The sequence below is a fragment of the Caloenas nicobarica genome, chromosome 6, assembly GCF_036013445.1.
Source record: "Caloenas nicobarica isolate bCalNic1 chromosome 6, bCalNic1.hap1, whole genome shotgun sequence".
In the NCBI taxonomy this organism is placed as follows: domain Eukaryota; kingdom Metazoa; phylum Chordata; class Aves; order Columbiformes; family Columbidae; genus Caloenas; species Caloenas nicobarica.
Genome location: NC_088250.1, coordinates 36,961,367 through 36,988,787, shown reverse-complemented (window position 1 = coordinate 36,988,787; position 27,421 = coordinate 36,961,367). Strand labels below are relative to the sequence as shown.

The 27,421-nt window shown below is 36.0% G+C and overlaps 1 protein-coding gene across 1 annotated transcript in view; it reads left to right on the top strand.

Annotated features, from left to right (window-relative positions):
• LRP1B (LDL receptor related protein 1B) overlaps positions 1-27,421 on the top strand; it is a 527,248-nt gene that overhangs the window by 299,393 nt on the left and 200,434 nt on the right. The window contains exons 21-29 of the mRNA XM_065638136.1: positions 1,250-1,432; positions 7,535-7,735; positions 9,771-10,016; positions 12,642-12,839; positions 14,357-14,561; positions 18,498-18,662; positions 19,242-19,486; positions 25,593-25,724; positions 26,926-27,153. Of these exons, the coding sequence (XP_065494208.1) occupies positions 1,250-1,432; positions 7,535-7,735; positions 9,771-10,016; positions 12,642-12,839; positions 14,357-14,561; positions 18,498-18,662; positions 19,242-19,486; positions 25,593-25,724; positions 26,926-27,153 (1,803 nt within the window). The remainder of the gene's footprint in view (positions 1-1,249; positions 1,433-7,534; positions 7,736-9,770; positions 10,017-12,641; positions 12,840-14,356; positions 14,562-18,497; positions 18,663-19,241; positions 19,487-25,592; positions 25,725-26,925; positions 27,154-27,421) is intronic.

Below are 27,421 nucleotides of genomic sequence, written 5' to 3'. Positions count from 1 at the left end.
AAATGCCATTCATTGTATTTTTTGGGTGGGGACCGAAGGGGAGCATGCTTGTAGCAAAGAATGAAGAATGATGAGAATGGGGGAATATTTTTCTCTCATATTTTTCTCGTAGTGATTTTTCCACAACAAAGTATAGACCATTTTATTTGTTCATTTTCACGAGTTTATATTCTAAATCTAGAGGCAGACCTGATATAAATGGACAAATTAGCAGAATGCTGTGCATAACTAGTGTACAGTCCTTAATTTTTATATATTTACAAAAATAATTATTTGTCTTTATCAAAAGAATTGGTCTGGATCTGAACTAGTCACTTTCCCCTCTGTTTACATCTGTCTCAGAGCTTAAAGTTCTGCTCTGCTCTTTTATACAATACCATGTCAAGTTGGAGATCACGCTGTTTTACACAATTATTTTTAGTTCATACATCTTCTGTGTCCTGCTCTGCTATGTGATGCAAGAATGCAGATTACTTAGGGGAAAAAAAGGCAACTTTTCTTAAAGTAAACCATATATTTATAGACAGCGCTCTAAGAATGTGTTCAAATAATGCTTTTGTGTACAAACAGTAATGTATAATTTATCTTTAAATAACGTGTTATTGTCTTTACTATGTTGTGAAATACTAGAAATATTCAGTGTTAAGAGTTTGGGAAAAGGAGGGCAAGGATAAAATTGACAAGGCTATCATCTAGAAAATACTTAGAGAATTAAGTATGTGCTGAATAATTAAAATCACATATTTATTATGCTTTGAAGTATTCAAGGTTGATTCCATAGCTGCACTGAACTGAAGTTCATTGCCGTGGAATTCGGAAAGGCTACAACTAGTCTTGCAGTGCTGTGATAGCAGGAGCCGGGCAGGTGTCTGAGCGGAGAACTCGGAGATGGACCTTGTTGGAAAAAAGAGAAGAATGAAGAGGGAGGAGGGAACGTAGCTTGAGGATGAGAGGCAGGGCTTATGAAGCACCTGGAAAACATCTCCAAATTGGTTCTTGCCTGACAGCTGTGCAAAAAAACCTTATATTTACCCTGAGCCTGTGGTGGAGGGGGGCGTAAAGGAATGGGGCAGGACAAGAAAGAGCTTGTCTGAAGCTTGAGCTAGGAAGGAATAGTGAGTTTTGAGTTTTATTCTTGGGCACTCTGATTTTGGCTTTGATTGGGAACGGGAATTCTAAGTCGTCATAGAATTGGCACAGGAAAAACTCAGGAGACCAAGTCCTTCAATGTAATTCTTATTTTTCTAAGAAACTCCCTCTCTTGGAAGATGCAATGGTAAGGAATTCCAGTGCAGTCCTGATGGGAATTGTGTTCCTGAGTTGTGGCGCTGTGATGGAGAAAAGGACTGTGAAGATGGTAGTGATGAAAAGGGCTGTAATGGAACTATACGACTATGTGATGAAAAAACAAAGTTCTCCTGCAAGAGTACAGGTATGTGCCTGCAGATATGTTTTGCTCTCATTTACTCATTGTGCGTCTGTCTCTGTGATTTGATCACGTATCTACTATTTGAATATTGCTTTTAATGTTTATTACTACTGAGGTGATGTTGCTTATCATACTCATACCAGGAAAACAACATTAACATACTTCTCCTAACCTGTTTTCTGATTTACAACATAAAATGGATGGATTTTGAGATTACTTAAAGCTGAAAACCTTCTATATGATAGTACATCAAACCAAATATTTAAACGGAGCATTTAATAATTCTTCAAAGTCCATGTATTTTCTTCTATTTTCTATCTTTGGCCCTAGAAGTAAGTTGATTTAAGTGGCTAGAAGACTTAAAAGAATTAGAAATACAGGGATGGAAATTCAAACCCTAATATTGGAAGAAAAACACAGTCTTTGAGAATGTTTAAAATCCAGTTTTGCTAAGTATACTTCATTAAAAGATGCAAAAAGTATGTGACAATCTTCACATGAGGATATTTTGCAAAATAATGCTTAGGTGGAGCATTTTCTTAAGGGACAGTCCTGTTAAGGAAGAAATTAATATATGTCAGCATTGTATTCATCTTTTTTACTTTGTCTTTCGAAGCTTAATGAAATATTGGGAATAAAATAACTTTTAAAAGCAAAATTTAATTGAGGATATAATAAGTAACAATACTGTTGCCATTAGGCAACTATAATTATTACAGAAAAGGAGAACCCATTCTAATGCCTGTATTATAGCTAAGCATGATAAATGTTACAGTCCAGTTGTGTGAGCTCTTTCCAAAAGTATTTGTGAACGTGTATGGATACAGTAAGATAATTTATTTAATTCTACAGTGTGAAGAGAGAGTTCATTTTGAATATGTGAACTACTTTAGGAACTCTTAGAAATGCTTGGAGGTTTGCTGCTACTTGGATTTTAAACTTACAGAAATCGTAATGTCTGGGTAAATAAATATAAAATACTAAATTTTGTGAAAACCAAACATTTCCTTTTATGTTCTTGCAGATGTCTAGAACAAGTAGCTGTTAAATGAAATAGCTTCAATAAGTAAAAAGAGATTGTTCACTTTAAATAGAATGGTCTGCTCCCTGAACTAGGCCAATAGAAACCCTGGCACAGGAAATACACTTAATCCTGATTCTGTCTTTTTCCTAATGCTTAAATGGGGAAAAGTTCTCTCACTACACTGCACTTACCTGTGTTTACAGTCATGCGAAAGGAAGGCAACATCTCAGTCACTTTACAGAGTGACGGATGAAATGTGACTTGTCCAGCTGCCACATAGAAATACAGCAAAAAAATATTTCCCTCGAACATTTGCTAAATTCAAGGATACATGCCTTTGATTTAGAGGAAAATGCAATCATGTTTGTTGGTTGTGTGGAAATATCACTTTAAGAGTCAGTTGTGACAGTTTCATCCTTAATTTTTTTTATTTCATTATTTTCCTTCCATCCATCCTGGAAGAAGCAAAACTGCTGTTGTGGAGGAGACGTGTTGGTAACGCACTGGAACACAAAACAGGAAGAGCAAATTTTTGTTTAGCTACTTTCGAGTTTAGTTCCACGTAGGGGGACAAATGAGTAGTAAAGGTTTTATGAGGAATAGTGTATCATGATCCTTTCAGGTTTCAGAGTAAATGTCATTTTCTCTGTAGATTACTCAAAAGAAATAATAGTGTGGCTTCCACCTTTATGAGGATTGTTCATATGAGGAGAAACTGCCTAATTCTTCCCTTATAGGTTGCGAGGTGATGGCATCTGATTTCCTAATACAGAATATGATGGATCTGGGTAGGAACGTGTGTGTGGAGGGATGTGACACAGCCAAGACGTTCCGAGCAAAATGATGGTTGGGGGGAGCAGTGATAGTGAAATGTTACCGCTCACTTTTTTGCTTACGTCTTTTTTGGTTTATGGCTGTAAGTAGTAGCTTCAGGGTCTTTCCGTACTGCAGTTTTTGTTGGCTCTGGTTAACCTGACACAACGCCACAGGCGTGAGAGTCGCGTTGCGATGACAGCGTTTGTCAGCCTTCAGCCAAATGTGATTTTTATGCTTGGAGTAATGGTGGTCTCAAGACCCCATCATACCCAGTCTCTTTTCTGATAGGCACTTAAAACTATCCAATAGAGGGTATTCTATAACTTATCTAGATAGCCTTTAATTAATTTACCTCTAACAGTTAAACATTTTTTACTAACATGACATCTGAATATTTGCTGCAAGTTCAGTTGTCTTAATCTTTTCTCTAGTGTAAAACTCTTCTGAATATTGAAAGACTTCTGTCATATGTCTCCTTTAAACATAACTTTTGTTGAATAAACAAATTTTTTTTCACCCCGCCTTGCATGTCTTCTGTTTTTATTCGTGTATATGTATATTTCTATAAACTTTTAGGATTTTTGTTGCTCTCTCTGGAATTTTCCTACCTGTGCAGTTCTTGAGCTGCGGTATCCAAAGTCAGCCAAAATGCTGCAGAGCACCTGAGTTCGTGGACTTCAGAGTGATGTTTCAAAGTTTTTCAAGAATATCACATGTTTGGTGGTTTGGTGGTTTTTTTTTTTTTTTTTTTTTGTGATGATATGTGATGAAAAATATACTAGCATTTGCATAGCAGTAGGATGCAAGATTCAATAACTGATTGAGATTGACTACTACTGGGCTGCTTCTAGCCAGTTCTTTTCTCCTTTTAAATAAGATCAGACTTATTTTAAATTAGATTAGACTATATTAGATTAGACCAAGATCCAGCTTCCAATTTTAAATTCTGATTCTGTCTTCCAAAAATTACAATAAGCATATACTTCAACTTTTATGTAGTTCATAAATCTATGCTTTTTATTCCATCTTTCTACTTTACAGTTAGCAGTACTGGACCAAGAGCAGAATCTGAAATCTTACTTTAAAATCCATGTAATTACTCTAATTATCATAATCAAGTACTTCTTGGTTTGCAAGAGAGCCATGAATACTTCAGTTTAGTAAGCTGTAGATCTTAACTGTATTGTATATTTATCATACTTATTGCTTTTTATATTTCTTTCAGGAAGCAGTTCGTTTTGTATCTTACCATTTTTAATGCTACTCTGTGGGCTATTATTTTGTACTTTTTTTCTCATATGTTAATAATATACTAGAGGAAAACAAAACAAAACAAAAAAAAGATGAAGAGGAGTAGGATTTATTTGAAATGGAAAATAACGTGCATAGGAGATAAAGTCAAGGGTTGATCATCACAGTGATGGGAGAGCAACAGGGATAGTACTGTCTGAATTAGGGAGTGTAAGGCAAGATATGAGTATGTGAGGTAATAACCTTTTTGAACATAATGATGGTTCAGAATTATGAAATTTCTGACTGGAGGGATGGATTCAGTTGACGTTAAGAATTTAAATAAAAAGAAACCACCGCAGCAAGTAAACTAGAAACTTATATATGTTGTTCCAATACTGGTTTTATCCTCAGTTCAAGGTATCTTTGTTTTCTGTGATAGCAGCTGTCTTCTTCAGGGCCTGAATTTTTTTCTTCCGTCTCATTCAGGAGACATTTATCAACATCTGCTTTCTATTAAAAGCTTTTATATACCAGAAAGGACCATATTCTTGAAACAAAGTAGTTCAGTCTAAGTCTCAGGTGTGTTCTACAAGACAAGCAAGATCGACTGTCACAACGTTTTGGTAAATTCTTTAATTTTGATGGGAATGAGACTGAGTCCATTCTGTAGGTTAGGAATGCATTACAGCTTTAGGCAGTAAGAAGTAACTGTAAGAGGAAACTGAATGCAATTAATGCTCCACCAAAGTAGTTTTCCTAATGCTGAATATGTAAAGAGTTTAAAAACTTCATGGGCTCAGTATCCCAACAAAGACTGAACAGTATACAGACTCTTAATTCTGTTTAATTTACTAATAGTGGTAGGAAATAAAAAATATTGGAGAATTATTTGGATCAGGCTTTCTCACATATTTGTTGCTTCACAACTTCTGATTGACTATCTCACATATGTTTCTTCTGTATTGAACAAAAGAGCTATGGAAAAGAGCAGATATATAAATTAATTGCCTCAATGGATGATAGACTTTTACTAAAAAGGTTCCTGGAAACCAAAAATGTAAATTTCAATAAGGGGCAATAAAGCAAAAATACTTCAGTGAATTTCAAGTAGTGATTTCGAGGTAGTCATAATACTTCATTAAGTCTGTCTCTTTAGAATTCTGGCATAGGTTAATTCCTTGGGAAGTATATTCTACTTAACAACATGTCGTAGCTATCATAGTGAAAGATGAGTCTTTCATTATGAAATGTATCTTCATTAAGGTAAGAGAAAGGCAGGAAAACTAATTTGCTCTGTAAACATTTGTATGTATAAAAGATTAAAAAACAGATTAGGACCTCTACTGAAAGCAACGTCAATTTATTCTGGGATCTGGTTAGTTTGCCTGAGGTTGATATTTTCCATTAACGTTCATTCTACTGCTGTGTCGTATATAAAATCAATGATCATTTCAAGATAGTAATGAATATGGACACTTTTAAAAACACTTGTGATTGCATTTAACAGCAAACTGCATACATATAATGCACACAACTTTGTTTTTTGTGCAATTCTGTCTTATCAGTGTAGGACATCTGAGACTTGGACCACTATAGAAAATGGTGGAAGCTTTTCATTCTAATTGACACCACTCCCTGTTTGAGTTTTCCAGGTGATTTAGCACTGGTAAAATTATGTTCTGTTGTTTGAAACCACACTCACTGTAGTATGATCCTGAAGTTTCACTTTTTGCTTTTCTTCACCAAAAGTGAAAGCAGTCTCACACTTGCCCAGTGAGGTGCTGCAGAAACATATTATTTCTATGGTTCTCGTTTCACTCTGTTTTATCCCATTGTCATTCTGTGAGGATGATAGCACCCTTCCCGTAAAAGAAGACCAAAATATCAAATGGAAAGCATTGTGCTAATCTTAAGCCTTTTTTTTTTTTTTTAAGGATATTGAAATCTGCTACTGTACTGTGGCAGTTACAGTTAGGGACAGTTGCTATAATACATTGTGTGTATTTCCAGGATCTTCCTTTCACATTCCAGCCTGATTTTTCTCTACCTAAATAGCTTGTGGGCAGAAACACAGTGCAAGATCAGCTTCCCAACCCATGGTTCTACCTCTTGTCTCTTTATTCATTGGCGGATAATGTGCATGCCACTTCTGTTCAGTCTGGGTGTTATCAAAATTTATAACTGGTCCCTGCTGGTTGTAGCTAGCAAGTCACAAGTTTATGCTTGAGGGTTGAAATATACTTTCAGACGTAAGTGTATGCACACACACACCTGTGGTAGCATTCACAATCTCAGTTATTTTCCCCTGTTAAAATCTCTGTCTTAAAATCCCTGGCTTGGGCAATTCTAATTTAATGCCTGCATGGTGATTTTAAAGCTCACAACTGCTTTCTCAATCAAGAGACTCTTGCATCTCTAAATGTTGATGGTCAGCCCAAAAGTGGGATTTCCCCTCCCCTTTTCGAGAACGGAAGGAATCTGTACCATGGTTTGGTGAAACTGAAATAATGTAAGAAATTTCATCTGCTAGAGTTATTTTGCCTAAAAACTGATCGTTTATCTGACATAATCTGCAAGTATATTGTGTATACTTCCTAGAAAGACATTTGGTTCTCAAACCTATGCCAATAGCATGTCACACTTTGAAAACATTGCTCCTGTGGAAGGCCGTTGGAGTAGAAAATAAAGGAGATGATGAAGCAAAGCAAGAGTTAAAAAAAAACCAAAATAGTATAATTCGGTATATTTAACTTAGATTATAAAGATGTGTTCTGCCTGTATGTGGTTCTGTTCAGCATAGAAATAATTAGAATTGATGTTGTTTGGAAAATTAGACTGTCAACAGTGGTTTGGATGATGCTTCAGAGTGTAAGTTTAAGTTGGTTTCTTTCTACTCATCTAAAAAAGTCCTATTAATAGAAAAGCATAATTTAAAAAAGAAAAAAAAAAATCTGTGTGATGTTACTGAAGGTTTTTTTTCCCAAGTTTGCTTCCAGTCTGATTTCCTGTGTTTATTGTCTCTTCTCTCCAAGGGAGATGCATTAGCAAAGCGTGGCTATGTGATGGCGATATTGATTGTGAGGATCAGTCTGATGAGGATAATTGCGAGGGCTATATGTGTGGACCACCAAAATACCCTTGTGCTAATGATACCTCCATCTGCCTACAGCCTGAGAAGCTCTGCAATGGGAGAAGAGATTGTCCTGATGGATCTGATGAAGGCGATCTTTGTGGTACTTCTTTTAGACACATTTTCCTGCTTATTCTTGCTGTCGTGTGTCACAATACTTGCTGTTGAAAAGTAAATCTTGCTGAAATTTTGTCACAGTAGCCTGTGTGAGGATTTTTATATATTTTAAATCACACTGGGTTTGTGCTTGAGGTATTAGTTTTCTTCAAATAAGGGAATATATAGTTGCTTAGGTAAGTCTTTAATTTCCTGAACCCTTAAAATACTCCTGGAGTTAAACAGGTTAAAAGGCTCTGGTATATATGAAAGTATTTAAGCTAATTTGCAGTTCTCAAATTACAATAGCTTGAGTTGATAGAATCCTGTCAGTAGCTGTGTTCATGAAGAAATGCACTGGAATGACTAGGAGGAGTTAACATGTCTCCTTGATTGGTGGTGGTGAAGGGGTTTCATGGCACGTCAGACAGTGTGGATTATCTCAGTAAGATTATATTCAGTGAAAAATGTACAAAAATAATTTTATAAATCTGACAGAACCTAATTGCATTCTTATAAAATATATGCAGAGATAAAATTAATAGATTTTAAAAGAACTTACAATACTGTAGCAGTAGTGTTGTACTGTAGGGATGGTTTAGGCATACGAGGTGAAACATGGTTTATAGGAAAAATTTAGTTAATTAACCAAGTTAATTAGCCAAGTCACCTGCATCGCTGAGCGCAGGGGGTCACTGCTGCAGGATGTGGCAAAGAGATCTTTACGCTGTCCTCCTCTTAAATTCAGTGTTCCTCTGGAATGTGTTAAGATTAAGTTGTAGCCCAAAGAGAGCGAACCCCCTCTGAGAGCTATCTGTGAATCCCATGCTGTCTAGACTCCAGGTGAAAGAAATTATAGCATAAGGTAATTTATTTTACTTCTATGCTATTTCTGTGTATGGACAATTAGCTTCCTACTAGTAGCAGCCCATTGTGACACCTGTATCCTGTTGGATACTGTGTAGGGCCAAGCTTGCTTTTCAACAGTTTTTACAACTTTTAGATCGTGTGTTATTAGTCAACAGGTATTTCAGCTGTCGTTAATTTGTTTAGTTTTAAAACATACCTAAGCATAAAGTGAAGGAAAAATATGGGATGTTGGGCAACACATTTGCATGTTAGAGGGAAGGAAATAATTCTGCTGTAGAAAACTATTGTTTTATAAATCTTATGACAAATGAGCAAGGCTTTCAGAGACTTGTTAGAATCAAACAAAAGAACTAAAAGACACAAATAGATTAAAAAAAAAAAAAAAAAAAAAAAAAACAGTGAAGCCTAGTTTCCAGTGCAGCAATGGACTGGTTTGGCCTTCCCAGTGATTCCCTGGATATCAATAGTACTATGAGGTAAGAAGTAGTTCTGTGCTTTTTTTGCCCAGAGGTCACAGAATTTCTCAGACGCAATTATCATGTTTTAATTCAGCTGCTTTAAAGGTTTCACGAATCATCTTCAGTCCATTTAGCCAGAGCTTTGCAAATCCTCGGTTACCTGCAAAATATCATGTAGGAGCAGTGACACAGAGAATGCAGAAGCAGTATTCTATGGTAACTGTTATTGGGAAAGGAGAACAAAGAAATCCTGATTTTTAAATCTTTATTTGTGCATGTTTCTTTGGCAAGTTGCTTGGGGTATAGATACACAATCTGAAGTGGCTGGATGCAAAGGAAGTATTTTGGTCACCACTGAAGGTGGTTGACATAAAATGGTCTTTGGATTGACTCTCTACGGACACTATTTAATTCTTAAGTGAATGAAATAATATGCATGAAAGTCTGTAAAAAACTTATATACATTGTACGTCTGCCATTCTAAAATGCTGAGAGATTGGCATAAAGCTACCGTGCTGAATACTAACAAATGAGATAATTCTAAAAGTAACTACAGAAAGTTGTTTACAAATGTATGATTTAGTTTATGCTTCTTAGGGGCCTGTTACGTGCTTTAGTTGACCTGGTGACTTCAAGAATATGCAACATGACTGACAGCCCTTGTGGTCCTTAATGTTGTTGGTTTTTTTGTTTTGTTTTCCTGTGTTATTTCAGATGAATGTTCACTTAACAATGGTGGATGTAGCCATCAATGTTCGGTGGTTCCTGGAGGAAGAATTATATGCTCCTGCCCAGCAGGATTCAGGCTGAGTATAGACAACAAAACTTGTGAGATTGTGGATTACTGTACCAAGCACCTTAAGTGTAGTCAAGTATGTGAACAGCATAAAAATACCGTCAAATGCTCATGTTACGAAGGCTGGAAGCTCAGTAAGGATGGAGAAAATTGCGTTAGTACTGGTAAGCCGAAATTCAGTGTATTTTCAATACTCCAGATGTTAATAGCTGTTATGTCCAGTTAGTGAAAGGTTATTTCCATTTTTTGTAATAAGAAGTATAGGCTCGGATCATCCAAATGTGGGACTGATAGCAATCTGAAGAACTTATTAAAGCTGTCCCTATTCTTGATGCAGGATGAAGGGGTATTGCGGGATGAGTTTGTTACTCATAAGACTATCTAACAATATAAACACCAAATAATTTCGAAGTTATTTGATGTTTTATACGGTTGTTCATGTATATATATAGAGCATGTGTGTGTGTATATATATATGGAATATGAGAGATTTACTATGTATTTTGAAGAAATGGATCAATCTGTGACATCCTGATACTCATCAGTATTACTTAAGTGTTCAAAAGTTGAATTCTGGATGCGGATGCACACACATATAGGCAATTATGTGCTGGCTGTTAGCATTCACAGTTTAAGCTGTTTTTTCACCTATGACATTCTGATACTTGTTTTTTGACATCAGTAAATCCCGTTCAGCTCACTAATCAAGAAGAAAACCAACACAAGCCAAAAGGGGAGAGAGGAATCCCCTTGTTGTTCCCTATTGATACATACTGAAGCATGATTTAGAAACTATGTTAGGGGTGTCTTTGTCAAGTGCAGCATGAACGTGTGTGTGAAATACAAACATGTATGTGCAATATAAACTGTCATCACGCCTTTAACCCTCCTGTAGGGAGTTAAAAATAGCATTGTTTTTGCTGTCTAGATTTTCAAAATTTCAGTTTGGGATTATTTGATATTTTTATTCTTTATTATATGTATTCTTTGAAGAGTATCTTATCAATTCTGAATAGAAATATCTCCCAAACTGTCTATTATTTATTTGGATATTTCATTATTCCACAGATATAATTATTAAGATAGTCTTGATTTATTCCTGATACTCAGCATTTCCTGACTTGAATCACATGGAAAAAGTATGAATCAGTAAGGTGGAAATAAAAGCCCAAGTTTCCTCTTGCTAGTCACCTGAAGTAGTTTAGTAGTTAGCAGCCAGCTTAATGATCCATCTTTTAGAAAAGGCAAATTCTAATCCTTCCGCTTTGACAATGTTTGAGCTGATTTACACAGAATTTTAGGACTTTGTTCCGGTAGTAACGAAGCCCGTAATTTACTTATGGCCAAAATATCTATTGTGTGTAATAAAAAATAATGTTTCTTTTTGCCAAAACAATGAGTAATTAAGATTTAGTTTCATGTCATGGATGCTCTCTTAATTTACATGTCTTGCCTTTGAGGGTTGGTTGGTTGGTTTGTTTGTTTGTTTTTTAAATTCATTAAGAATGTGCTGTACATTCATCAGGCTGGAATAACAGTTGTGATAATTTCTGGAATGATCTCCAAATTGAGTCGTCGTGTCTCCATGATTGTTACTGTCATATGTGAATAGTTACTGCTACGGTATGAGATCAGGAACATATGTTGTTCAGATGTTACTGAGCTACACCGATAGTAGACTCAAATCGTGCTTCACTGGCATATCACTCTAGTTCTGTATATTTGAATGGTATTATTGCTGTTAAAATTCTTACTTTGTTACACTGCCTTGGTCTTACTTTCATGGACTTTTGATCAATCTAATTTGTTTTATTATGGACATTTCCAATAACTGAAGAACTGTTTTCCTACTAGGTTGCAGAAATGAAAGGATTAAAAGCATTTAAGACAGTGTTAATAACTTGGTGGAGGAAAGCTTGAAACAAACTTTCTTTTAAAGCAAATAGAAATGAATAGTATTTGGAAGCTAAGGGAGAAAACCCCAAACTGAAATATACTCATGATGAAAAGTAGGAAAAGTGAGACTGTGGTTTCTCAGTTTTTCCGAAGTCCATGAGATATTTCTAAGTGTTTACTGATGTTGATGAGAGGCTGAAGTTACAAATTGAACTTTACGGATTTCCTCAAATAACGTAATATTAAATGTACGATCTCATACATGTGATATCAGCTGTTATAAAGAAAAAAATAACTTTCTTTATAAGCTGTGAAAATACCATTCTAATGCCTAAAGCAGCAACAAAATTATTCCATATTAAATATGACATGCTTTTATAGTCAATAATAATCTTGGCCCCTTTCAGTTTATTTCATATGAAAGGCATGATAAATACTCTGAAAGACAGATCCCCTGATACTTGAGTTGTTGACTGTATGAACAGCATTTTTGTCAAGTGAACACAATTTTAGTCTCATTTGTGAATCTTTTAGCCTCAAAATGTCCAACACATTTTAATTTTGATAACGTGAGACCTTTTAAAGCTCTAATTATGGACTCCTTGTGGTGGAACTACAAAACACAGTTCAATAGTTAAGTCTGATATTCCCGACTTTAATGCTTAATATCTCTAGTTATCTCTAGTTACGATCAAAGATAATGCTGGAAGGGAGAATTGAGAAGTCTGTGGGACTAAAAATATATTTGAAAGATTCCTTATCAGAAAATGAATTGTTTTAATCATCTGTTTCTCCTGACAAAGTCTTCTGTTGTTCTTATTCCACCTGCCATCTATATCAATATGTAACAATATCTTCTTTATTATTTTTTTTAAATGTATAATCTTCTCCAGATCCATTTGAGGCATTCATAATTTTTTCTATTCGACATGAGATCAGAAAAATTGACCTTCACAAACGTGACTACAGCCTCTTAGTTCCTGGTTTAAGAAACACAATAGCACTTGATTTTCACTTCACTCAGAGTTTATTGTACTGGACAGATGTGGTAGAGGACAAAATTTTCAGAGGCAAGCTCTCTGATACTGGAGGTATGAATTTCATCTCTAATTTCCTAGCAAGAACAACAACTGCAGTTACAGGGTGTTAGACCTGATAAATCATAACTGAGCTACCATTCACAGAAACAGAAGTTATGGTGGCATTCTGCTTTTGAAAAGGTGTTATGTCTAGTTGGTACATGTTGTAGAGCTAGAAGAATACTTTTCGTTATAAAAGTTTCCTTTTGCAACAGGCTACGGAGGGAAGAAGGTGGCAAATGCAAAGGGCTGGTATTTCTTCCTGGTCCAATGACTGCAATATTATTTTTTTCATTTTGTTGGAATTTACCTTCACCTTATTAAAAAAAGAATTTATCAGACATCTGATAAATTATCTGCTATCACTAGGTGAATGATTTTTCATTATAATTGTATAGCATTCAGGTGCTTTCATTCCTGCATGAGCTAACAGTCATAAACATGTTTAATTTGCTTTTTGTGAAAGTTGACATGCATTCGTGTATATGTTCTCCAATGTGTTTGGTGTTTTTTGTTTTCTGGATTTTTTTCTTCTCCTTTGTAGATGGCATTTGTGGGTAATTTTATATCCACAGATCCACACCAGGAAAGAAATATCCTACACTACTAAGTATATAAAGCCAGCCAAAGACTTGTTACTTTTCATTAATGGTTGTGGTGTTTGCATGAAACTAGTAAGACAGTGCATTGTGGTCGTGTTGTGTTATAATCACACTGTACCAGAATCCAAGTGACTTCTGCACTGTATTAAAAAGAAAAATAATTTACTCCCTCAGTCTCGTAGCTGTCAAGAACTGACAAGCATCTGCAAAAAGCACCATGCCTTCCTGGAAGTCCTGAGGGCTAACAGGGTATTTTTGTAGTTGCCATTTGTGTGAAAAATGTTGAGACCCTCCAGAGGAAGTATTTGCTAGGGGAGAACTGTTTGTAGACAGTGACGGTATAAATTATACATGTGAATTTGAAGAAACAAAGTAAGGCTATTTATTGTAGAGCTTTTCAAAATGTGGAGTCCAAACAGGTTCTCCCTGCCATTTCTGTCTTTTGATTTTTCTCTTTTTCTGATTGAGAAAGAACTGAAGTAGACCTGCATGGGTTTTCTCTATTATTTCCAGTCACTGGGAGGTGAAGAATGCTGCAGAAGAGGCTCCTGGTATTAGGGCACATGTACGTCTCCCGTGTTACTCTGCGTGTGATCTCTGACCTTTAGTGAAGGTTTCAGAGCTTTACTTACTAAAGGATCAGGGAACTATAAATTCTGTTACTGCGGAATGAAGTTTATCAGTACATTGCTGAAAGTGTACTTATTTACAGCAGTTCTGTTGCATTTGTAAAGAAAAAATGTCATGTGGAACGAAGTATTATCATCCGTTAGATTAACCAAAAATTCACTGCAAGAGCGTATGGTTAGGGTTGGAAGGGACCTCTGGAGATCATCTATGATAGACCATTGTATCCAGGTCCATTATATCAGACTATATGAGTTCTTTAAGAATCTTTTTTTTTCCCCCCCATTTCTTTTTTTCAAGGTGTTAGTGCCATTGAGGTGGTAGTACAACACGGCCTTGCCACACCTGAGGGTCTTACTGTGGATTGGATTGCAGGAAACATATACTGGATAGACAGTAATTTGGACCAAATCGAAGTAGCAAAACTGGATGGCACCTTGAGAACAACGTTAATAGCAGGAGCTATGGAACATCCAAGGGCTATTGCGTTGGATCCCAGATATGGGTAATTATGAAAACATATTTTGTGTTGCAAAGTATTTTAAAGTGCATGTTTCAATGTGAGATTGATTTCCTTTGCTGTGAATTATAGTTCCTAACCTATTTTTAATAGTTCTTGAAAGTAGGTTTTGAGTGAAATACAATCCATTATTAGTGTGTTTTGCCCCAACAAACAGGATTAAGAAAAAGTAAGTTGGGAGGCAGGGGGGTCTGTTTGTTGCCAAATTACTTCCCTTGTGATTATTTCGTTTGATTTTTCTTTTAATGTGGATGGTAGTAACTGGAACCTTTGGTCTAACCCTCCTGTGTGGCAAATGGACAAATTTACTTAGTGCCAAGGTGATTCATCTCAGAGACAGAGTTTCTGGTGGGACTCTAAAAATATAGCTTAGATGTTACTGGAAGACTAAAAGCCGAGTGGGGTAAACCCACCTTTTGTGTTTGGTTGTCCATCTGAAAATTGAGATAATGCTTGCCAACTTCGGTCAGTATTGTTTCTACCTATTCGTAAGGTATGTTCTATAAACTGGAATATTAATAATCACAATTGAGTATAGGAAATTCAGCCTACTACCATGAATATGTATTCTATCTAGTGCCGATCATAATTAAATGTTTCTAATAAATATTAGAATGTTTTCATATTATTAAAAAATAATTAAAATAAGCCAAAATTAGATGTTTTTTAAAAGTATGCTGAAATTAAAATATTGCCGTATTTTTCTAACACCATAAAAGCCTTTTCCCCTCAAAGCGTCATTTTAGCAATCATCAAACATAAAAATGTATTTCACAATTCATTTTCTTAGATCTTCACAGTAAAGAAGACAGACTAACATTAAAACTTTTCTTAGAGTATTTTTGCTTCCTTTTAAAATTAGCTTATTGGGGTTTTTTTGGCAGAACAAAAATGACCAGTACCTGTCATTTATGTAAAAATTTAAGTCAACTTAAGTAGTAGAAAGGAAGTACAACTGTTCGTGGAGCCCTTAACTGCATGTTGAACTAGGCACTGGTTCTGATTCTGTACTGAAATTCAATCTACTACTACAAAAAAATTATAATTCTTGGAGAGCAATGTTTTGAGGCTAAATGAAGTTATAAACTCATTATAGAATCTTCATTACCCAATCGTGTGTGTAGCTGGATCCTTTTAGAGAGGCCAAAAGGTAAAGTTCAATAGCTACATCCTCTTCTCATAATTATCATTCTTTCAAAGAGGCAAGTTTTGGTTTGGTTTGGTTTTGTTTTGTTTTGTTTTTAAAGTGACCAAAAATAATATAAATAACAATGAGTTTGCAGAATCTTGAGATTTAGTTTTTTTAGGAACCCGCTATGGTCTGTCACGTCTTCACTGAATATTTGTTTCAGAAACACTGTCATGGACATAACAATAAAAAGATCCCAGATTGTCGGACCCAAGGTCCCTCTGGAACCTACAATTCTGAATGAAGAAGTGCATGCTTTAATGAGTAATGACCTTGCCCTCTCAATTCACATGCTTGAAAGCTTGTTCATAGAGTGAATTGCTTATCTATAATGATCTTTAAAAAGAGGCATCCTGTTGGCAGATAAATTGTTCAAACTAAACAGCTGGGAGGGGAAAAATAATCAAATCACTTTTCTTGAAACTAATCTCCTTTTCGAAAAGCTAGAAGCAATTGTGTGCTACATTTGGTTAGAAGTAAGGAAGGAATAAAATCTTTGAACACAGATGGGAACAGCTCTTCAATCTTTTCACATATAAACATGAATAAACAAACACTGATTCAGAGTTGGGTTAGGATTGCACAAACCCTGTATCCCACTGGAGACGAGGCTGCTGTAGCTCCATGCCTTTGATTCCAACCTGAAGTGAGGATGAGCATGTATTCTCAGGCACAGCAGCGTGTATATTAATAAATAAACGTATATACAGATACACACGTGTGGCCACAAAGAATCATAGAATAGAATCATAGAATCATTTTGATTGGAAAAGACCTTTAAGATCATGAGGTCCAACCGTTAACTTAACACCGCCAAGTCCTCCTCTAAACCATGTCCCTAAGAACCTCATCTACACGTCTGTTCGACCCCTCCAGGGATGGTGACTCCACCACTGCCCTGGGCAGCCTGTTCCAATGCCTGACAACCCTTTCCATGCAGAATTTTTTCTCAGTATCCAAGCTAAACCTCCCCTGGTGCAACTTGAGGCCATTTCCTCTCATCCTATCACTTGCTACTTGAGACAAGAGACCAACCTCCTCCATGCTCCAACCTCCTTTCAGGTAGTTGCAGACAGTGATAAGGTCTCCCCTCAGCCTCCTGTTCTCCAGGCTGAACCCCCAAGTCCATCAGCCGCTCCCCATCAGACTCGTGCTCCAGCCCCTTCACCAGCTTCTCTTCCCTTCTCTGAACTTGCTTCACTAAGGTCATGCAGAGAGAAGCTCTCAGCACTGACACAGACAGCACCAATGGCCTCATCCTGTTAACCTCTCTGGCTGTTACAGATTAAGGTCTTTTAGGAAATATATATGTATGAATAATGTGGATTTCTCAGTTTTGACAGTCTCCCCAAGTGGCTGGTCCCAGGAACGTACAACCCCCAGGGCTGCAGCCCCACACCAGCTGCTGGTTTGGATCCCATCACACACACTGGGCACAGGCACCCAGTCCTACCCAGTAGCCAGCCCTGGAGCCTCGCTGTCCCCAGCTGCCACACATGTACATGTCTCTCTGCAGGGCTCCAGACCTTGTGGTGTCTTTGCCAGTTCTCCTGGCCCCCCCAGCCCCTCTGGTGGCCAAGTCCCCCAGCTGCCTTGCTCCCAGGGATGTGCACATCTGTCTGGCTGCCAACCCACTCAGCTATACCTTATTCCTTAGTATTTAAATGTAGCGTCTACTATTGTTCACAGGTACTAGAGGGAGGGGCCTCATTAGAATGTATGTTCAGGACTGAAGCTGTCCAATGAGACTTGTCAAAAGTTTTGTCACAGTCTGACTCTCTGCAGTTAGCTCTTTACAATTAATTAAAAGTTTTCATATCAGTGGTATTCTTTTTCTTTAATAAATAATATAAAAATGTGTATTATCAAAAACTTAGTAAGCTAAGAACAGTTAGTGTATTTTTGGCCTTTTGGTGACACTGCTTCTATTACTTAATAAGAAACTTCTTTGGTCATACAGGTGAAAGCTCTCCTTCTTAGAAAAAAATTAGAGATAGTACATAATAGTACATTGCCCAGGGCAGTGGTGGAGTCACCATTCCTGGAGGTGTTTAAGAGGCATTTAGACGAGGTTCTTACGGACACGGTTTAGTGCTAGAGTGAGGTTAGGTTAAGGTTGGACTCGATGATCCTAAGGGTTTCTTCCAACTGAAATGATTCTATGATTCTATAACTGAGAGAGCCTACCATACATCACAACTTTTCAATTTTCTTAGCAAGATTAGTGTGTATAAAATTTGTTAGTGGTGGACCACTCTCAATAAGAAATGGCAATCTCTAGTTCAGCACATTCCTTAATCCTCGCTACCTCAAATCACCTTTCTTCCTTTTCCCCCTCCCCATCCTCCTCATCTGTGGATTGCTTTCAAAGGCTCTCATTATAATTTTTTTTAATGAGCTGTGTTTCTAATTATAGAAGGGAAGACGAGAAGCTGGTATTTGTATTAATGGACATGAAAATGGGAACGCTATTTAACTTCTAGTTTTTAAAAAGCTTACTATGTTTCCTGATTGCTCTAAGACTAAAACCGAAATATTACCTCTATGTTAACCTGTTATTTCAAGGAATTTATACAGTTACCCGAGTTCATCTATGTTTTTTCCTTTCATTTAAAATATGTGAATGTATAAACTTTTTTCCCAACTATTGTTGTATTGAACCACTTGAAATTATTTGCATGCTTTAATATCTTTAATATTTTGTTATAATTATTTTCCTTTCCTCTCACCAGAATTCTGTTTTGGACAGACTGGGATGCGAATTTTCCTCGCATTGAATCTGCTTCCATGAGTGGAGCAGAAAGAAAGATCATATATAAAGATATGGATACTGGAGCCTGGCCTAATGGCCTTACTGTAGATCACTTTGAAAAAAGAATAGTATGGACAGATGCCAGGTAAAGTGTTCACACTATTCTTCTTACCCGTTTATAAATCCTCGTTCTTACGTACAGAAATGGCAACTACATTGTAAGTGGAATGTAGTTATGTACACTGTGTACTTAGAGAGTCTTGTGTACATAGTCCTGTGTGCAAATGTAAAGTATGGACATTTCTTTTATTACATTACTATTACATGTAGTTTTTCATGATATGTACCAGCAGATTGTAATGGCCCTGACCAGGCTTCTCAGGGAGCTTTCCCCACCCATCCTGCCCTTGGTCCCAAGAGCCCAATTCACTGTTTTTTCCATAAATTCATCTGAATGGAAATTGATTTTCCTGCTGTATTTTCACAGCATGAAGGTAAATTTGAATTTTAAAACACTGTACAAACAAAACAGTATTTCATATCCCTAGTTAAACTAATAATATGAACTAAATCATCTTTGAACATAATGATGGCACTGTAAACATTCTTTAGTGTTACCAGTATGTAAGAGTAAGGTTTTTATACGTTTTACACCGATGTTGTTAATACTTGTAAGATTTTTATTTTATTTTTATGTAATCATAAAATTGGGGTTATCTTGTAGATCAGATGCCATTTATTCTGCGTTATATGATGGAACCAGCATGATAGAGATTATACGTGGTCATGAATATCTTTCACACCCTTTTGCTGTTTCTTTGTATGGGAGTGAAGTATATTGGACGGACTGGCGGACCAATACACTTGCAAAAGCCAATAAATGGACTGGACAAAATGTCAGTGTAATACAAAAAACAAGTGCTCAGCCATTTGATCTTCAGATATATCATCCAAGCCGTCAACCACAAGGTAACTGTGGAATAATATAACAAAAGATGGTGACTTTATTTATATGTAAATATAGGAAAGTAAAAAATACCACTGGAGGATCGCCACCAGTTAGTCGTAGAATGTTCCGTGATCTCTGAATAAATTTCATCTCTTCTGCCAAAAAGTCAATGGTAATAGAAACGGCTTTAAAATTCATATCATGTATGCTTTTTAAAAAAATATTAAGAAATTATACTTTATTTTTCTTCTCACACAGGCTTTTTAGTGCACAGTAAGCTATTCGGACTTTTATGTTAGTAGATTCTGAGCAATCTTTATTTGAAAACATTAAATCCTGACAATTTGGTATGGCTTTGTAAATATCTTAGAACCCAGTTCTGCATTAATTATATGTAGAATACTATGGATATAACTTTAATGTAAATAAGTACCAGCAAATAAAATTCTCCCTGCGCACTAGTAGTCACCACATTTGAAGAATGCTCTCGATTGCACGTGTTGGAAAAAGCAGAGCAATGAATGCAACTCACTGTTAGTTCGGGAGTCTAAGCATGATGACAACTGTGATAAGGACTCACAGTGAACATCTCCTAATCTGCCTTGCAGTATGTGACATGCTGTCAGGATACATTTTTATAAATAATAATTAACTTACATTAAAGAAGAATGTTACTGGTTTGCAGTGGATGTCAATTTCCTTGGGGCTCTTCTGAAAATTTTTACGCCAGGGTACTATTCTAAAAAAAACTGTCTGACTTCTGGACAAAAGAAGGATCTTAAAATATGAGTGAAGTAAATACACATTTCTGAACATCCCTTTCAAGTAATTGGGCTTGGGTGGTTTCATTTGGTCTTCTTTTTTTGTTTTTTGTGGGGGTTTTTTTTGTTATGTTTTGTTTTTATAATTAGTCACTTCCTGAACTTTGGGATTTGAGGAACTGTGTTCAGTACTTGGTGTTTCACAGGAGCAGCGGAGTTCTCATTAGCCATTTCTTACTGTCAGAAAACACAACTATTTTCTGTTCGGACTGGGGCCAGGCAACGTCTTTAGAGAGAGACTGTAGCCTAAGGAGGCAGCAATCAGTGTTCCATACTCACAGATACCTTGGCCTCAAGGCACGGGATAAGCCGTAAAAGAGTTTTCAGCACTTATTTGCCAGAATCAAGAAGTTCAAATATCACATTGTGTAATTGCAGCTTTTGTTTTATGATGTGGAAAACACCAGATTCTGATCTATGATTGGCCTTCTGGGTTTGGTCTAAATTATTCTCTTCCAATGGAAGCTATTTCTTTCTACAAATCTCCATTATCTAGCTTTATTGGAGCTAGAGAAAAATGGTGATACTATGTAATTACTACTTAATTTTTCCTTTGCTTTTGTAGCAATTTTGCAATAAATGAAACAAGATAGCATACAGTTTAGAATCCCAAGGTAAAATTAACGGTAGATTTACACTGCAAAATGTCAGTATAAATACAGCACCGGAGGACAAACATTGTGTAGTGTCGGCTCTGTAGGTGTACATCTGGGTCACCTATGTAGGTGAAAGGCTATTAGCTTTTAAAGTATTTCATGCAACTCATCTTGATTGAAATAAAGTAGAGCAGAGCTAAATAAATTCCTGTAGCCTAAAGCACCATCATTTCAGTTAATCTAGGACAGATGCTAATTTAAGGTAGTGAAGATACAGCGAGGTGTGTGTGTGTGTATGGATGGTAGGTTCTTCTGTTAGTAAACCACAGGGGATTTTTGAGTGCTTCATGATCTAATGCCACATCTCAGGAATGTGAGTTTGACACCTACTCATCTTCACAGGATCAAAGCTGTGTGTCAGGAATGCCATTAACATAGCAAACACAGGTTTTCTAGGAATAATATTTTCTCAACTACCATTATATTTTTAAATTCCACTTCTGTTTTAGGCACAAGAAGTTGTACCATGAGGTGTGCTACTGAGGACAGTGATGAGAGGAGTAAATATAGTGCATTGGAAGGATCACAGCTTGAAAACAGTTAGAAAGCTGTGAATTCCTCACACATTCCCCAGTTTTTTGTATTTGTCAAGTATATTACTTTGAATTTAAAAAAAGAAAAAGAAAAACAAAAACAAAAACAAACACACGCACACACAGATGGCCATGGCATTATTTTGCTTTTTGCAGATTGAATTTTTATAGACTGAAAATCAGGACAAGAAGTATAACTGCTGAATGCAAAGTATATTGGTACCACTGGGCTCTTTTCTAAGTAAAACATTAAAATCTTTTAACTTCATGGCACTGTTTTATTACAGTATTCTGTTGAGGCCTGGATAGCTGGCTGTTAAACATAAATAACTTTACAGAAATGTAGCTTAAAGATGCACATGAGCAAAGTTTTGGATGCTTTTTTTTGATTATATTGGATTTTTTAAAAATTGTTACTTTGAGATTTTATCACAAGCTGCTTGTGTACTTCAAAACCAACAGCAAGATTGGTATATGTATTGTAAGTTATGCAAAATATATGCAGCCTTTCCGAACTTTGAATTGGATTCCTTTGTGCCTTATGAAGGTTCTGGGTTTGTTTCAGGAATTAGAAAAGCAGCTTTTCCTACCTTTTCTTAACTCAACAACCTATCTCTGACAATGGCTGGTCAGTGCCTACAGGGATATATGGCCATGGGGAAAGATACAACAGCCACACTCCTCCTGTATAGGCCGTCAGCTTCCAGGAACCTGGAACTTGATGATTTTTGAACCTCAAGTAATGTCTTTGTGCTTCAAAGGCTTTAAAGCCTTTGGCTGATTTTTTTTGCATGGACTTTTCTAGCTGACTTTTGAACTTAGACAAACTCTTCATGTCTGCAAACTCTTGGGCAGATGCCTCTGGTGCGTAACTCTGCCCTGTGTGCCAAAGTACCTCGTCGTGCTTGTTTTGACCCTAATACTTGATAATTCTGCTCAGTGTTTCCTGGCTTTTGTAGTAAGAGGAGTATTAGACAGCCATTTCATAAGTATAATCTGTTCCTTTAGAAAAGGATCTTTCAGATATGGATATTATTTCAGTGCTTATCCTTGTGTATGTAACTTGAGATTGTTTATTTTCTTGTCTATTACTACACATGTATTGAATTTTATCAGATATTTTATTTCTTAGTCTTTCATGTAACTCTTGTATAGCTTTTCAAACTTCGATTTAATTTAATCCTTTATTACTGTTTTTTTACTACTTACTTTAAGAGTAAATTCCTGATTTTTTTTTTCCAGTTTCCTATAAAGTATAGCACCCACTCCTGAAAGTACTATTGTCTTTGGCCTTTCCACATGGCAATACCCTAGCACTGCAACATTTGTTATTCTTTTATATCTGTATTTCTTATCTGCCTGTTGTGTTAGTATGTTTTTTTTTAAGGTCAGTCATTCCAGGTAGTCCCTTCTTAGTTTTGGGTTTATATCATTAATTACATTTATCTCTGTTGTTTTTTCGTGGGTGTTTGTTTGTTTTGTGGGTTTGTGTCTGTGGTTTTTTATTTGTGTTTGTTTGGTTGTTATTTGGGGTTTGTTTGGGTTTTTTTTGTTTGGTTTGGTTTGTTTTTTCCAGCACCCTTTCCTCTCAAACTGTACTCTGGAAGGGGTGGGAAACAGAGAGGTTCATTAAAAAGAGGTTCTGAATTACCATAAAGCTATCATACCATGTACATCAGAGTATTATGAAGAGTTGTGCTAACTTTGAGCTAACAATATTCTTGTTTATTTTGTTTCATGGCGAATATGTAAATTTTTGTTAGGTGGTATGCTGACTAATTCTTCAAGTGAATGATTAAAAACTGGAGTAAAAATAGTGAATATGGGAAATAAATATCTCTTTTAGGACTAATGCATTATCTGACCAGTCCTAACATGCAAATTTCAAAGATTAATGCTAAAATAATCAGATATCATCAGATAGCATCAAGATTTTAACTTGACTGAGATGACGGAAGGATCTTTGGCCTTACAAAAAGCGATAGGACAGAAACTATTGACAGCGAGTGGAGGATTATAACTGATTTTAAATAGGAGTGGGAATAGATCGTCAGCAATTTAAAGGTATCTTTTTGATGTAACTGCAGTGCATATATTTGAAGATGCAGGCAGCGTTTAATCATGGTGCACGCCATTAAATTGTGAAATTAAAATTTTGCCTAGCTATACCAGATACCAAGAAGGGACAGGTTCAATATGAAGCTAATATGGAGGGAAAGTTGGTCCATAGCGAGAGCATATTCAGAGATTGTAAGAGTAACTGTTCATTTATCAACTGGTGAGAGAATGTCTGAGGGTTTGTTTTTTTAAGGGTTACTGGTCCAGAAAAATAAACATTTTGTTTAAATACTGTTTTAGAGAGCAGTCAAGAAGAAATATGATGACAAAGAGTGACATGTGTGTCTGTGCTCAGTACTGGAAGAGAAATAGATTGACAAGCAATCAGCAGTGGAAATCAATTAAATAATGCAAAAGGCTGTCCAGCTGGTGAAAATGCCAGTTCTGTGGGTTGCTGTGATCAAGAGGAAAACAGATTGGTGGAAATTATTAGGAAAGAAAGAAATAACCACAGCCCATGAACTGTGCTGTATAAATCCATATCACCCCTGTATCTTGAATGCTGCACCAGATCATATAAAAGATAGTGAGAAAGCTTGACAGGCCGATCAAGAGTATGGGAAGGGTTTTCGAATGCGGACAGGTAAGCTGGTGCTTCTTGAAGCTCATAGACAGGTGTCTGTGTGATGGCAGTCTGTGAAATCAGAAGTGGCACGGAAAGGTGAACAAGGAAACATTCCGTGGTTATTCACAGTAGAAATAGAAGTGTCAGAACTAGCACAAGGAAATTAAGCCAAATTTTTGAGAGTCAAAGCAATAGCATATCTATTTGCCTTCAAGGGAATTGTTTTTTGTTAGAAAGTAAAGAATGGGATTAGCTGTTATTCAGTGAAATCAGTATGAATATGGAAGGAATATATAGACAGGTGCTGGTATAAGTAATTTTTAGATTATGGTAGTTTACTCCTCCAGTTGTGCATGCATGTGGAAACGAATGCGTCTGTTTGGTCACACTTCTTTTTCCACAAATTTGTATTCCGTGATATATGAAGGGAATTGAGATGTGTACAGATAGTACAGAACTTGTACCATCTCCTCTTTGTAGCACACTTTAACCACAACTCTCTCTTTAACACGATCATTAACCAGTACACCTTTTATTTTTGCTCCTCTATGTTCTTCTCTTTGAATTCCACACTGAAGCAGCAACTTTGGTAGGGAAGAACACAATGTGCCACTTGCACAGAAAGAAAAGTTGGGGGTTATTATTCTTAGACCCTAAGTAGATCCTTGCGACGGATGGTTTTATGTATGCGAAGAGGTTGAGGTTCCACTGAAATTGCTGCTTTGGATTAGAAAATAAATTAACGGAGATGCTGTTTTAGAAAACATATGCCTGAATTTTAAATCTCTTCGCAGCAGTGTTAAGAATGCTAAAAAATGCGGGAGATTGAATCACTAGATTTCAGCACATCTTGTTCAATCAGTGAACTATAGGAAGCTACTTGAAAAAAGCTATAATAGGAGAGGATTTTCTTTGAGAACAGTAGAAGTATTTTGGCATGTTTTTTTCAAATTATTTTTTCATGAGAGATTTCCAACTAATATTCAAGTAGGTAGATCAAATTGAGAGGGAACTTTGATTTTGCCAAAATTCATTGCACCATCTAAGCTTTAATTCTTCACAAAACAAAATTTGCTTTTTGGATCCTCATCATATTAACATTTTTTTGTGCCATTTGTCCTGGTTATGACTTCACAATTCTTCAGAAATTGTTGGGAAAATTTCATCCGGTGGCTTCATGAAGTTGCAATGATAAAATTTGTGGCTGTACTAACAACAACAACAACAATCTATAAAAAATAGATGCTTGGACAAGAGTTGAATATTAGCCTAGAAAAAGTGATTAGAATACTACCTCAGTTAATCAATGAGGCCGGGTTTGTCTTCAGACAGACTTTTCACCACTCTCTCCCCAGTGTAGTTTGTGGTAGTTCAACAACCCTTAGTTCCAAAAGGTGTTTTGATATTTTGTGTATTTCATTACTCATTTTTAGCTTCCAATCCGTGTGCTGCTAATGAGGGCCGAGGACCATGTTCTCACATGTGTCTGATCAATCACAACAGAAGTGCTGCGTGTGCCTGTCCACATCTGATGAAACTGGCTTTAGACAAGAAAACGTGTTATGGTAAGTTTTCCTCCCAAAGCCTGACAATTGTATTCGGTTTAGGATTTTAAACCAGACAAATTAAAATACATAATCTTAAAACCAGTCTCTAAAGTGCATTTTTATGATATATTTTAAAGGAGACTCTATTTTTTGAGAATCGAAAACTTATTCTAATATACAAGGTGTGGGATATTTATTACTATGTCCATTTTTTCCTGTTGTTTATGTGTATAATATGTTAGTAAAGCATCTCTGCAAAACAGAAAGATTTACAATGTACAGTGCGTCATCAGAAAATTATGAGTCTGGTCAGCTGAATAACAAAAAGGTACTTAATAGCTTAAATCTCTACCTGTGCTAAAATTGTCTTAGTTTCATTTTCAAGGATTAAGAAAATGAAATGAAGAGCAAATATTAGGCATGCAGTCTCGCAGGGAAGTTTTATAAAAAATTACAATAAAACTTTTTAAGCTATAAAAGCCCTCAAAATGTCAAATACTTGTGTCTATTATCTCTAAAGCCTTGTAATACATTACTCTTTTCAGTGTTGATTAATCATGTTTAAGAAATAAAAAAAAAATGTTTTGTTGTAGCAAGGATATTGCATGGAAAAAGTTACCTTTACTGTTCATTCACAGACATTCGCTCCTACAATTTAGACTTTTGAGTTAAAAAAATAGAGTCCTGTTTTGCTTTTATCACCCTTTTTCAGCTATGGATATCTAAATTAGAACAGTCAATATATTCTTTTTCTTCTGCCTGTTCCTCTTTCACCGCTTACATATACATTGTGAAATTCCTCCTGGCTTTTGTTTGCAAAACTTCCCTGTTACAGTGATACCCTGTTCCCTTGAGACACTGAATGTTAACATCTATTATGATGTACAAATGAAACAGTGTTTTTTAAATTGAGATAAGTGGAGTCATTTTTTTTTAAATATCATTCAACTGTTTTCTTTAGACTTGCACAAGATCAGATTGATTTAGTGGTCTAGTCACTTATTGTCCAGTGTCCAGAAGGAATGTCTTTTCCCTGTGATTTTTTTGCTCTGTAATATACTTTATTTCTCGGTGTCACTATGTTGCAGATTTTTTGGAGATGTTAATTCACTCGTAAAAACTTTATTTACACATTTGTGAAGTGATCTCGAATGACTTGGATTTCTATTAGCAATGTCGTGAAGAGGATATGGAGTGATGTTTTCCTTTTTTCTAACAGAAAGGAAGAAATTTCTTCTTTATGCAAGGCGTTCAGAAATAAGAGGGGTGGACATAGAAAACCCATACTTTAACTTCATCACAGCGTTCACTGTTCCTGACATTGACGATGTGACCGTCATAGATTTTGATGCTGTTGAGGAGCGCTTATACTGGACTGATGTGAAAACACAGACCATCAAGCGTGCTTTCATTAATGGGACTGGCTTAGAAACCATTATTTCAAGAGGTAAATAGCATAATATTGAAGTAAAAATACTTTTTGTAGGTAAATGTGTGTTATAATAAAGTATGAGTGTTGCAAGTTGTTGTTAGGTATACCTTTCACTGGTGTTGATATAAACAATAAGAAAGCACAATTTTCTTTAGGATTCTAGTTCATTTTATAGATTCATAATTCATTTTTATTTAAATGAATTTGGATGTAACTGGTACATTGCTTTTATACAAGGTTGAAATGTGTATCAAACAATAGAAATAATGTCTTCTGGGGATGG